The 13,809-nt window shown below is 39.5% G+C and overlaps 1 protein-coding gene across 1 annotated transcript in view; it reads left to right on the forward strand.

Moving 5' to 3' along the window:
- LOC101864393 (voltage-dependent T-type calcium channel subunit alpha-1G) overlaps positions 1-13,809 on the forward strand; it is a gene marked incomplete at its 5' end in the record, with an annotated part of 113,429 nt that overhangs the window by 25,627 nt on the left and 73,993 nt on the right. Inside the window, 4 exon segments of the mRNA XM_035970147.1 lie at positions 2,071-2,239; positions 3,540-3,822; positions 4,454-4,546; positions 5,730-6,741. Of these exon segments, the coding sequence (XP_035826040.1) occupies positions 2,071-2,239; positions 3,540-3,822; positions 4,454-4,546; positions 5,730-6,741 (1,557 nt within the window).

The following is a 13,809-nucleotide window of genomic DNA, read 5'->3' on the forward strand; positions in this document are numbered from 1 at the left end:
GTACTGCCAACGGTTACATAAATAAACTATCGGGCCCTTTAGTTGAAGTTTTTAAACTATTTTCCCCTGTGTGTTAAAAGTGAATTCATCTTCACACTTTGTCTGTCACTACCATTTGTAGAAGATTAAATTTAGTACTACCAGGCCTTTCAAACATTCCACTAAGCAATAATAATAAATAAATAGCATTTGTATAGCGCATATCTCCGCTCAACAGCAGGCTCTATGCGCTTTATACGATATTATTACCCAAGCAGACCATTGAACACTCCGAAACATTCTCAGCTTCCCGGGAAGCATACAGTGCAAGGAGCTGATTAAGCGCTCAAACGCTAACAAACTGACAAGATCTTTCGCTGTCTATAGCCGGGTACCTATTCCCACCTGGGTGAAGTGAGGAAAATTCGTGTAAAGTGCCTTTCCCAAGGACACAACGTCGGGCCCCTGACGGGATTCAAACCCACGACCTTACGGTTGCGAGTCCGAGAGCCTAACCACTAGCCTAACCTAGAAGCAAAGTGATGTGACCGAAATTTAGAAGATACAAAAAGTAATATTCGACGCGTTAGTCATTTTGTACACAAAATTAGACGGACACTGGTTAGGGTGTATGATAGACAGTATATTTTTGATCGTCTTAAGTGATATTATTTACTTTTAATACCTTTTACGTGTGATAGGTAAGTTGCTACCTCAGAATTACTAAGTTTTGTCTGACATTTTTAGTCGTTTTGAGTTACCAAGACCATGAGTTCAGAAATCAAATGTTGTATCTGCTCTATCAAAATCGTAAGCTTATTATGAGCCGTTTTCAAGATATTCAAAGAATTGCTTTCGAAAAAGCTTAGCATTTTGTGGAACTCAAAATCTTTTACGTCAATTTTCTCAAAACCAAGTATTGATCGTAGATACAATTCGTAATTCTGAGGTAGACGAAATGTGTAGGCTCAGGTCTCTCCCTACTGTTAGAGTTTATTCACTGGCAACTTTGGTGCACGGATTATGCACTTCGCTGTCATGCGCAGGAGTCCAGACGTTTGAATCTTGGGTCAAGGAAAGATTTTTATCGAGCATCTTGTTCTTTCATCTGGGACGGTGTATTCCATTATAAAAAGCACCTCGTATTTGCCCTGACCCTGACAGGCATCGAAATGATCTGAATGTGTCCATATGCAACGTAAAAAGTACCTACGTTCAATTATTTTTAAAAGTATATTTTAATCCAAGGCCTTGTGTGTACTTCCATAACAAATCGACTAACTTACATCATATTTAAAAAATACAAAAAGTGAGTTAGGGGTTATAAAATGAACATTTGAGTATGTAATCGTTTCCAGTTAGTGTGTTTTATTAAATTAGCTACCCTCAATAGTATTCGCATTATCTGTCCAAAAAACCCCCAACCCAACCCGCCTTAGAACAGCACCCATTGTCGCAATTCATACCTCCAACACCCCCCCCCCCCCCCCCCCCATCTTCTTTTGTAACCCCGCACTCCTCAAGGGGGGGGGGGGGGTGTCTCATTTCACTAAATACTAAAAAAGCAAAAATAAAATACGTTCATTTTTACAGACCCATTCATCTCTTCAGTCGCCCCTTGTTTTCTTTGTTCCTACCTTTCATTTCTTCATCCCTTCATTCATTTGTTTATTAAGTGCTCATTCATTCATTCATACTACATTTGTTCCTTCAATTTTAATGATTTTAATAGTTGAGGATTTTACGGCGTTCGCAACTCATTCACAAGTAAACGATTTTTATTTTAGTCAGTCTTAATTTTGTTTTGTTTTGTTGTTTAAACCGGCGTCTCTGGTGTAGCGATTGTGTGCTCACTGCATACAGACAGGGCGAGTTCGATTCCCGTGTGGGGAGAATTTTTACGGGTACCTACATAATGTGTTTGCTGAGACGTTGTATCCGTCTTGGGCCGCATTAGCCGTGACTAAGGCAGAGCCCACCCAGCCACCCACGTCCTAAATGATCTACATTCTGTTGATAGAGAATTGAAATTATTTTCTACTACAATTACGATTTAATTTTAACTCAAAAATCGCCTCCATCTGTTCACAGGTATGCGGATTCTGGTGATGCTGCTGCTAGACACGCTCCCCATGCTAGGGAACGTACTTTTCCTCTGTTTCTTTGTGTTTTTCATCTTTGGGATCATCGGAGTGCAGCTCTGGTCGGGGGTGTTACGACATCGTTGCTTCTTAGAACTGGACGAGAACGTGTCCTATCCGTAAGTTGTGCTCTCAGTTTTATTTTTCAAAAGGCCTCACTCTCTATCTATCTATCTATCTATCTATCTATCTATCTATCTATCTATCTATCTATCTATCTATCTATCTATCTATCTATCTATCTATCTATCTATCTATCTATCTATCTATCTATCTATCCATCTATCTATCCATCTATGTATCTCGTTTTTTCTGTCTGTCTGTCTGTCTGTCTGTCTGTCTGTCTGTCTGTCTGTCTGTCTGTCTGTCTGTCTCTCTCTCTCTCTCTCTCTCTCTCTCTCTCTCTCTCTCTCTCTCTCTCTCTCTCTCTCTCTCTCTCTTTCTCTCTAAACTGCTACTGTTTCCAAAATCTTGTCAAAAAGAAAATCTCATTAACTGTACTTGACGGCAGTGTTGACGTATTTCCATCGTGTAAAGCACACATCTATCTTTGCTGTCAAAGGTATGTATCTGTATCGAAGATAATGTTATTTGTTGATTTATTATAACATGTTGCTTATCTTTTGTCTTTAGCAATCAGACTTTCAATGTCAAGATATTTGAGATCCAAAGCAGGCATTGTGGCCAATAAACTGTCCCTCCTAGCTTAGAGGTTGCAGTTGTAGAAAAAAAAGATAATTATTGAAAGTATTCGCTTTACCGTGTGTCGCGAGATATTTGTAAAACTGGAAGTTCCTAGATAAAACAATAAAAAATCAACTCTATGTAGTAATATGGTGAACTTTTTTCCATTGAAGAAAACATACGAAAATTTAGGCTATTGCATACTTAAATAGTGCTTCTGATCAAAGAGCACTTAATTACCTTTAAATTGGTACATTATTGTAGCACTTATTGAATTGAGCTGCAAGAATTTATAGGCTTTTTTCTGCCTGTATTTCTGCATGCACCCTCTTTATTAAAAAACAGCAAACTAAGCAAAACCTGTGAACTGTTAATAAAGAATTTTGTTACTATCGTTTTTATTATTGTTATTATTATGTTATTATTATTGTTAAAATTATTATTGTTATTATTCTTATTGTTATTATTAGTGTTTTTATTTATAGTAGTAGTAGTAGTAGTAGTAGTAGTAGTAGTAGTAGTAGTAGTAGTAGTAGTCGTATCATTATTGTCATAATGAACCTTATCATTATTATCATTGTTGTTATCATCATTTTGTCATTATAATAATAATAATAATAATATTAATAATAATAATAATAGCAGGAATAATAATCATCATCTTCATTATTATTATTACTTACACCAATAACATTGTTATCGGTTTTTGTGGTATTTTCTCCTCTCCTTCAACAGGAGTTACGTATTGGACTACTACAAGCCCAAAGGCAAGTACGAGTTCATCTGCAGCGCTCACAACGACTCGGGGATACGCAAGTGCCAGGACCTGCCCTTGTTCGAGTACGAAGGCATCCTCTGCAACGGCACCGCCAAAATGTACAGTAATAATACTCCTACCAACGAATCTTGTGTCAACTGGAATCAGTATTATACCAACTGCTCTCCGCACGCGATGAACCCGTTCATGGGCGCCGTGTCCTTTGACAACATCGGTTTGGCCTGGGTGGCCATCTTCCAGGTGAGTCTATTTTTAGAAGATTAATCAACATCTTATTCCAGGAGAGTGTATTTTTTTAAAAGATTAATGAATGTCTTACACGGGAGTCTATTTTAGAAGATCGATCAACATCTTCAAGGTGAATCTATTTTAAGAGATGATACATCATCTGCTAGGCGATATTTTTTTAACATTTTCACATAAGTCTTGTTTTATAAGATGAAACATTGAGAGAGAGAGAGAGAGAGAGAGAGAGAGAGAGAGAGAGAGAGAGAGAGAGAGAGAGAGAGAGAGAAAGAGAGAGAGAGGAAGAGAGAGAGAGAGAGACAGACAGACAGACAGAGACAGACAGACAGACAGACAGACAGACAGACAGACAGACAGACAGACAGACAGACAGACAGACAGACAGACAGACAGACAGACAGACAGACAGACAGACAGACAGACAGACAAAGACAGACAGACAGACAAAGACAGAGAGAGAGAGAGAGAGAGAGAGAGAGAGAGAGAAAGAGAGAGAGACAGACAGACAGAGAGAGAGAAACAAAGAGGGTGAGGGGGGTGTTTTATTTTCCACAGAAAGAGATCAGTCTATTTCAACGATTCAATAATATACAACTGATCAATGTGGTTCTGTGTGTTTTCCCAGGTGATCAGTCTGGAGAGCTGGGTCAACATCATGTACTACGTGCAAGACGCCCACTCCTTCTGGGACTGGACCTATTTTGTTGCTCTTATTGTGGTGAGTAACCTCTGACACAACCTCTGACCCTTGACTTAACCCTCCAGCCCCAAGCACGTATATTTTCAGCAGCGCTTGTACCTCCCACCGTCCAGAGAGCGTATATTCTCAGGGGGGGGGTTGTTTTTTTTGGTGGTTTTTTTAGGGAGGGGGTATCGAATTTTGTGCATTTTTCGTAATTAGTGAACCTAATTAAACTTTAATGTTCATAATATTTGTTCATTTAAGTTCAAAAATTGTAATATGTTATCATTTAAATCTTATTACAAAGATACTGCATCATTTTTAGCAGGCATGCCTCTTTTTCTAAAAATACTGCTGTATTGGCTGAGACTAGGTTTAGGGAGTTCACAAAAATGGCAGGAGTTGTAAGGGTTTTTTTTTTAATCCGTATTTAATTCTTTAAAAGCGTAGAGGACACACGATAAGTCTAACCAGCAAACCAAACAACCTCTGACACTCAACTCAATGTTTGTCTTTTTTAAAATTAACTCTTTAAAACCGTAGTGTACGCATGATAAGTCTAACCAAGAGACCAAAGGCGTTGCTATGGCACATTTCGAACCATCATAAGCAAACCAAAAACACGAATTTGCATATTTCATAGTATGTATACTGTTGTTGCCTGCCGTAGTAACCTTCACATAAAGTCATCCTCATCATCATCATCAACATCATCATCATCAGCATCATCATCATCATCATCATCATCATCACCATCATCATCATCATCATCACCATCATCATCATCATCATCATCATCATCATCAAGTCTCCTATTTCGTGTTTTTGTTTTTCATGTTGGCAAATTGTTACATAAGTTAAATTGTCGGCACCAAAATCAGGACACGTGGTTCCAGTTGACTGTGGATTTTAAAATAAAAAGTATGTTCGCACAGTATAGATAGTTTAGGAGGTATACTACTTCGGCTCTTCCCCGTTAGCAATTATCATGCTGAACTAAAAAGCGGATAGCCCTGATTCGAATCCTCAACGAAACATTCTAACGTATTTTGTTTCGACGTGTTTCTAAGGCGTTGCGCCCACTTGGCTCGATCTACTCGGAGATTGACGTTAAATTTGGAGGTCCTGCATCTTAAATAGATTTAAAGTGTTAAAACGGGGCTTAAAATTAGTAAATTATGGCTGACTAATGACAATCTTTTTTGACTTTCCTTTTCAGATTGGTTCATTTTTCATGATCAACTTGTGTCTTGTTGTCATAGCAACGCAGTTCTCTGAGACGAAGAAGCGCGAGACAGAACGCATGATGCAGGAGCGGAAGCGCTTCCAATCGTGCAGCACGCTAGCCAGCAACTCGGAGCCGGCGGGGTGTTACACCGAGCTACTCAAACTGGTGGCTCAGCAATACCGCCGGCTCAAGAGGAAGCTCATCAAAGCGTATTATCAAACTCGAGGACTTCAGAAAATTAATCCGGAGAAATCGCTGTCGCTGCGGCGCAAAAAGGCCAAGAAGAAAGGTATACGAGGCAACACAATGAAAAGCCAGCTTATTCATCACCCTACTGTTGTTAGCCACCACCACCACCACCTCTCATCCTCTCACCCTCCTCTCATCCATCATCATCAGCACCAGCACCTTCTTCCTCCCCCTTCCATTCAGTCATCCCAACAACAACACCAACAACAACAGCAACAACAACAACAGCAGCAACAACAACAACAGCAACAACAACAACAACAGCAGCAACAACAACCTCAACAACAACAGCAACAACAACAGCATAGTTCAACAAGTCCAGAGATTCGCTACCAGAGTCCACCCAGACCTTCCAGCACACCACAAGCCCCGCGTGCTAGCCCCGAGCAGTCGGACATCGACTCCATGTCGTCCCCACGGCGGCCCAACTACCTGGTCCTCCCTGGCAGTGACTACAGCCTGAACCCCTCCTCCGAGTCCCTAGCCATGTCTCACCTCTCTGTGGACCCCTTCACGCCTGGTATCCTCAAGTCCCAAACCTCCTCGCCCAATCATCTGTCCGCGCAGTTTGCTTTTGCTCTGCCCCTGTCTTTGAGCCAGGCGTCCTCGTTCGGCGGCGGGAGCTCCCGTCTGCTTCCCTCCCTCCCGGAGGTTCTGGCCGCTCAAGGTGCCAAAAACGCCGCTCTGGCCGCGTCCAACTTGCTGCTCAATATGGACTGTGAGTCTAGCAAAACTCAGTCGGTGGCGGACAAAGGTGAGTGAGTGGCGGTGCTTGCTGTCTTCGGGTTTCATGTGTTCGGTTCAGTTTTGATGACGTTATGACGTTCTTTCTTTTTTTTTTTTTTTGGTCCTCATTACTCATTCCGTCGTTTCCTTCTTTCAAAGAGGAAAGATTATTTTCTCTTCGTCCCGCTGTAGGCATGCTTGTGTTGATGCATGACCGTGTGTGCCGTAACTTCCCTCTCCCGTAGTCACCACATTTTTTATAACCGTTACACTTTCCTCACACGATCGTAGTTACAATGCGCTTACCCCCCCCCCCCTCCATCCCTCACTTGCTTTAGTAGTTGTCTCTTCCCATTCAATATTATGTTTGATTTTGATTTTGTGTGTGTGTATTAACCACACTATAAGTACCAAGATAAGAGTATAGCACTTTCAAAAGTCATCTTAAATGTTATAATATATTCATGGATGCTACAATGGAAAACGTTTCTAAATCAAAGAACGGATAGGGTATTATTGAATTAAAGCGGCCATGTAATGGGCTAATTTGAAGAATGTTAATAGTCTAAACTTGAGTGGCTAGCCACTTCGTTTGAAGAATGCTGTATCCTTGAAAACTCTTAAGATGAAATTATTCATTTGAATCGTCGTAATCAAGTGCATTTTTCCTTTACATTCACACCAAAGCCTAAATGTAATCTATTTGCAAAAGGTGATTCAGAACCTATTTCCAAGTAGATCTAGGTTATTCTGCTACAGTAATAAACTTTACAGAATGTTTAAAAACCAAAACCCAAAAAAACACGTTAGCTGCACAATCACAGCTTGAGTGCCCTTTCCCTCCTACCCCTCCCTCCAAGAGCATTGTTGTCATTGTGTTTTTTGTGTACGCATGCATAGCTGTTCGGTTGTATCTTTCCTGAGGAATGTAGTTTAAACTTCTCTCACGTACTATTTATTTTTTTAACTGTAGCTTAATTATGTGAAACGAAATTTCATTCTCTGCCCAGTTGCTTTTCTTCTGTCGGATATAGCATGCTTCCATTATGTTACAAAGTGTCACGAAAAGAGAATCTTAGAAGATTAAATTGAATGTGCGTTACATCTGACACTACTCCATTTTAGAAAAATTTCCTCACGATTCATGCAAATGAAGCTATAATCAAAATTTTGCACAGGGCATACAAGATAACTTTGTCTTTTTCAGATTGTCGAAGTTTATTGAACCTCATACACGGCCACAGACGGCAAACGATAATTATTGTCAGTACGTTAGTGTTTTGGCGCAAGTAAAATTACAGCTTCCACTGTACAATTTTCCGGAGTTTGGGATTGTTTCTGAATGTAATTAGTATCAGTTCTGCTGGGGTGATAATATTCCCGTATATTGTAAAGCGTACAGCGATGGTTGCTTCAGGGCGGAAATTTGTGTTATACAAATGCTATTAACTAGTCCTTTATAACACGACAGTTTCTGCATTTTTTAAGAAGCAGAAAGAAAATTGTAGGGATGGAACAAAATGCAAGTCAATAAGGGATGCACAAAGATAAGACTGTTAGTACATGTTTTGAATGACCCATGTATCCAATAATGGCGTGCAAGTGTGTGGGGGGGGGGGGGGGGTTAAACATTTCCTAACTAGAAGTGAGTAACAATGCATTATTTGTGACTCTAAGCCATCGTTTTGGTAAGAACAAACCCGTTAAATGGGTTGTGAGCGGTATGGCATGTAGTTAAGCTTTTAGTCTTCATTTTATGGTGTTGGTTTGTGGTGGCCTTAGGCATTCATTCTGCAAGAGGAACCAAAAGTTATCATTTTCCGAGAGCACCATTAAGTGCAAACGTGGAAAATAAAAATAACCTGGAAGCATGCGTCACGGTTTTTTGTTAACAACTAAGGTTACAATATTCATGAATGTTGGGTAGAACCCTCCCAATTTCCAGGGTGGTGGCCCCAGCCTGCTAAAAATATTTTTAAATTTTATTTTTAATTTTCCAAACGGCCTTTTAGATTTTTTTTTTGTTGTTGTTGAGTTTATTTCTTTCTAATGATTAGGAGTGAATAGCATGTTGATTTTTTATGCATTTACAAATTTAGCGCATTCTTATTAGAAACATCCATCAGGCTGCCACTTATAATTCAATTACTTAATACGTAGTCTTAACAGAGTGTTGTTGAAGAGTTCATTCAACCATGTATCGTAACTTAGAACTATATTATCAATGTCATATCATGTAGCCCAATCTTTTTCTGCTGTCCTTGCTCTCTTGGGTAATAATAAAGTCTCTCTGTCAGTGTACAGCCTGTCGGTGTACAGGTTAGCTAAATATTTCTACCTCTAACTGTCTATCTATCTATCTATTAAGATTTTTGTGAAATGACATCTGGTATCAAGGTCTTAAGTTCTCTAGCAAGTATAGATTCAAAATTAAGAGGTATACATCTTATAGCTTAAAATGATACACACGGCTTTTTTTGCACAAGATCGTTAATAGACATTTGACGAAGGAAAACTTTCAGCACCGACTACTAGCAACTGCACACAACTATGTATTCAACCTATCTATTTTACAATCAGAGTGATCTGCTCTGTTCCCTCGCTGTATTGCGCTCCGACTTTGCGAACCCGTAAAAAAAGGGGTGTTTTTTGTGTTTTTTTGGTTTCGGTTTTTCCAAGCCGAGAATAGGTTAGTAAATAGTGAAGCACTATTGACACATTGAGACGCTACCAATCAAAGCACGCTGTTCAGTACAAAGAACTGATTCATTAATGCAATGCATAAAACAAATCAGTTTTATTTTCTTAATACCGTTGGGTTTTCTCGTACTTCACGTGTAAGTAGTGTTTATAAGAGCGTGGAAGAGGGTTAAAAGAGTACAGAGAGATTTTAACTCTTTGAGAAGATGGTTCACACACACGTCCGATCCGATGAGCAGAAGACCAAATGTAATTTATGTTGGGATACTTGCGAATAATTGTACATATATCAGAAACGCAAATTTGAATATTTTATAGTATCCACGGCGTTGCCTGCTATTTTAAATTTCAAATATTCAAAAAAAAAAATTTTTTAATATGAATAACAAACTTGGGAATCTTTTTTAAAAGTGCCCTAAAAAAGCTCGTCTCCAAGCGCTGTCGAATGTCTAGAATGCGGCGTTCTCAAACAGTTAAATGCGGAGCTTACGTTATATAAACAATACATGTATATTGTTTCTCCTTTGAGCATTCTACCCTATCGGAAGAGAGTCTGGAACGTAAACCTGGCGATGTTCGAAGGAATACATGAACTGTACTAGCACGTGGCTCATTCAATGTAGTTTCTAGTCCTGAGAAACAAATAGATGATCTAATATTTCCTGGTGAAACATGGCTGTTTCTGCGGTGGTGCGCCCTAAGCAGAGTCTCGATATCCGGGTTACCTGATTGCTTAGACCAGTGTACTGTGAGAACAAAAATGAGGTTGAGAGTTTTGATCAGAAACAGAGCTAGGATTTTACTTTTCCCCCCACTTTTTTAGAGCTGATATTGCCTTGCCACCGTGTTCGTTAAGTCAAAAAGTACCCATGCACTTTGAAAAAACAGTCGGCAACAAAACCAGTGACATTTAATGAAACAGTCTATTAAATCAATATAAAGTGTTTTAGTACAACCTGCCCAAGAAATGGGGAACTGAACGCTTTTGGCAAAATCCTGCACTGCTTTGTAAAACGATCCGCTCTATGGCCCATTTATCGACATTGTGTGCACCAAAAGGTCGGATATTTAAAATGGCGCTTGCACTGAATCAAAACCCTCTGACTCTACCGTGACTTGGGCGCTCAGAGTTTGACTTCTATTCAGCGCTCTCAGTCAATCGGAAACCTTTGATTCAGTCGGACTCAGCAAGATTTTCCTTCATTGAAGAGCAACAGCTACCATTATGGTTCAGTCACGACCGATTTGACTTGTGACCTTGAATAGCAAACTTGTGAGATTTTGAAGGTCAAAGTAGAATTTATCTGAGTTCAGTCGTGCTGTACTAAAATGGTAGCTTTGGCCTCATCTATGAAAGCAAAGCTGGCTCTCTGTGACTGAATCAAGTGAATTCGATTGACAGTTTGCACGGGGTACTATTTAACTGAATGTCTCTGTTTTGACTGAAACGGTGCAGAAAGTCTTTTCTTTTTTCCTTTTTTTAGGGTTCACTTTATCAACCCGGCCAGCACGCTCTGATTCTGATACGCTACCATCATAATATTTTCTTGCTTTGCTTTCTAACCCACCTCCTTAACCCCCAGCACGCGATTTGCCAGCTGCGGCTGTGTGTGTTTTAGCACACTTGCATTAGCACTGTAGTTTTCTAGTATGTTGATGCTTGCATGGTACATGAGTAAGTATGCCTGAGATTTTACACAGCTATCGCCCATACCCTATTTTGTAATATTTCATTAATTTTCATTTTTCATTTAGCCTTTTATTTCTTAGTTCATCTTTTGTTGAATTCAAATATATCGGTTGATTAGAAAGACAGAAAAAGTAAATATCAGCAAGCACGGCCACCACCCCTGGTTTGTCAATGTTTTGACTGGACAGTTCGCCACTGACATTTGAAGCTGTCACTTGTCATGGGAAGCGTTGGTGCTTTGTTGCAAAAGCTCCCTGGCTTTCTTTATCTGTTCTACTTCTACTCTATTTCTGTTTCGATTTTTCCTCCGTGAAAAATTGATTAAACGTCAAAGCATTGAGAATATTCCCAGACTAAATTGTCTCCACCTCTATTACTGTTTTTAATGTTTTTTCTACTATTCTTTATTTTCTATGAGTTTAAAGAAAAACAGTCTTAGATAAAATACTACTCGAAAGAACAAAGTGTCCGGGCACTCTGAAAATGAGAGGGACCTCTCAAAAAGGTTCTTAGTCTACCCAACCTTTTACTTTGATTACCCCCACGCCCTCCTTAAATTCGCTGGTAACATGAAACAGATGGGGATTGTCTACAAATCAACAGTTTACACTCCCTTTCAGAACGTTCAAGAGCATCGAAAGTCTGGTTCATTTTAAAAAATTGAAAAATTCTCACCTCCTGGAATATGTTAGGCTGAAGGTGGAACCTATGTCTGTCAACTGGACAGGAGCAACGTGGATACAGTATCATGTAAAAATATCTGTACTCGGACTTTATGTGGATCAACATGGCGTGACCGGCTTATGAAATGCTGCTCAAAGAATGACTATAGAGTTTCCTTTTGGTCAAAGTACAAATGCCATGATGTGCCCTGGACATAAAACACAACGTCAAACATGCGGTGGCTTAACTGCCGGAGACAATGACAGATTGTTTTAGTTTTATCATCGTTTATTCTCTACTTCATTTCTGTCTTCTTCCTAATTTCTGTTCTGGACCGCTATTCTGCCAATTTCTTCAAACCAATTCTCTGCCATAACCAATCCACCCACTACATTTCAATTCAACTATGTGAAATCTGGATATCTGGGGGACTGAATACTGTCATGAGTTTAGCACTGCCCAAGTCTATCTGTTTCTCCCCGCTGTACCCCTCCCTATGAGTGTCACCTGCCGCTTGGATATCTTTAGCCCGTCTCTCTCAGAACAAACCACTGTCCTTGACGTCATATTCCCCTTTCCTTTTGTCGTTGTTGTTGAGCAAAAAAAAAAAAAAAAGCAGAATGTATCAAGTCGTCATGAGAAGTTTTGTTTTTAATATGCTCCAAATGTCATCTGATGTTAATGTTGAGCTTAAATCCTCATTCGCTCTGACGTCATTGATTGTAATTCTGGCTGTACAAATGTGTGCTGTTGGTCTAAATATGAGTCTAGATTACGATATTGTCTTTGGAATAAGTACATGTGAGCATGTTTATGTGTACATGTGTGTGGTTGATGGATGTGACTGCCTGAAAAGTTAAAAGAGAAAGGTCAAGACACGAGACTAACTTTACTTGTTAATCTTAAGTAGTACCATGATAATCACTATGGCGACTGCAATGTCCCGGGTTTCTTCGGGGGTGGGGGAGGGGGGAGAAGGGGGTTAGGGTTTTTGGAGAAGGGGGCAGGGGCACGGGTGCACATCAAAATAGCCAACTAAGTCCTCAGGTCAAAAAGGTTATTTCCATGGACTATTGGTTTAGGGGTGACTTTCCCTTGACATAGGCCAAGATCAACCTATTTTTTTGTTCAATATAACACCAGAACTGATCGTTTCACTTTGAAATGCAAATTAATGAAATAGTGGGTAAAACAATTTTGATGGATCAGCGGTAATGTTTCTCTCGAGTGTAACAATCTCATAAAGGGGTCTGCTGTCATTAAGAATCATCCTAACTACCATGTGCCTTATCAGGTAGAATGTTGTCACTCAGGCTTATCCCCTACACTCACTCCTTTCCCGACCAGTCCCATATTTTAATTCTAGTTTTGAAAAAAAAAGTATATTTAAAGAATCAAAATGTTGGATGTACTTTTTTGTGTATTCCAGCTAACTGGTGTAGAGATAATTTAATTGTAACAGCTCGTCCCTATTCGATAAGAATTAAAGTAAGCAGAACTCAATTATAGATACATTCATTTGACTGTTGCCTTCACCTGGGAATTCATAATTGGAATAACTTACTTGAATTAGATGAATTTTACTTTAGAAAAGTACATTGCTTTTAACTGCATTGTAAAGGATACTTGAAAATGCCCCGAACATATTTTGACAGAAAGGTTTCTATATAATGGTTTTAGCTAAGACATAGATTATTTTCCAGGAGTCTTTGATTTAGTATAAGGGATTTCATAATGTTTCTTGTTTTGGGGATAAAAGAAAATATTGTTTTGACAACTCACTTCAAATAGTCTTTAGGTGTAATGAAGACATTGTAGGAAGGCATCATGGTAGTGCGTGTAAGGCTGTGGTTTCCCAAAGCTTTTGGCTGACAAACAGTAATAAGTTTAAGATAACTGAGATGTATAAGAATGAAGTCCACCCTCTCTCCCTGTCCACCCCTGTCTATCTCTCTCCGTCTCTGTCTCTGTCTCTGTCTCTGTCTCTGTCTCTGTCTCTCTGTCTGTCTCTCTCTCTCTCTTACTCTCTCTCTCTCTCCCTCT

Source organism: Aplysia californica, unplaced genomic scaffold (genome assembly GCF_000002075.1).
Source record: "Aplysia californica isolate F4 #8 unplaced genomic scaffold, AplCal3.0 scaffold00226, whole genome shotgun sequence".
In the NCBI taxonomy this organism is placed as follows: domain Eukaryota; kingdom Metazoa; phylum Mollusca; class Gastropoda; order Aplysiida; family Aplysiidae; genus Aplysia; species Aplysia californica.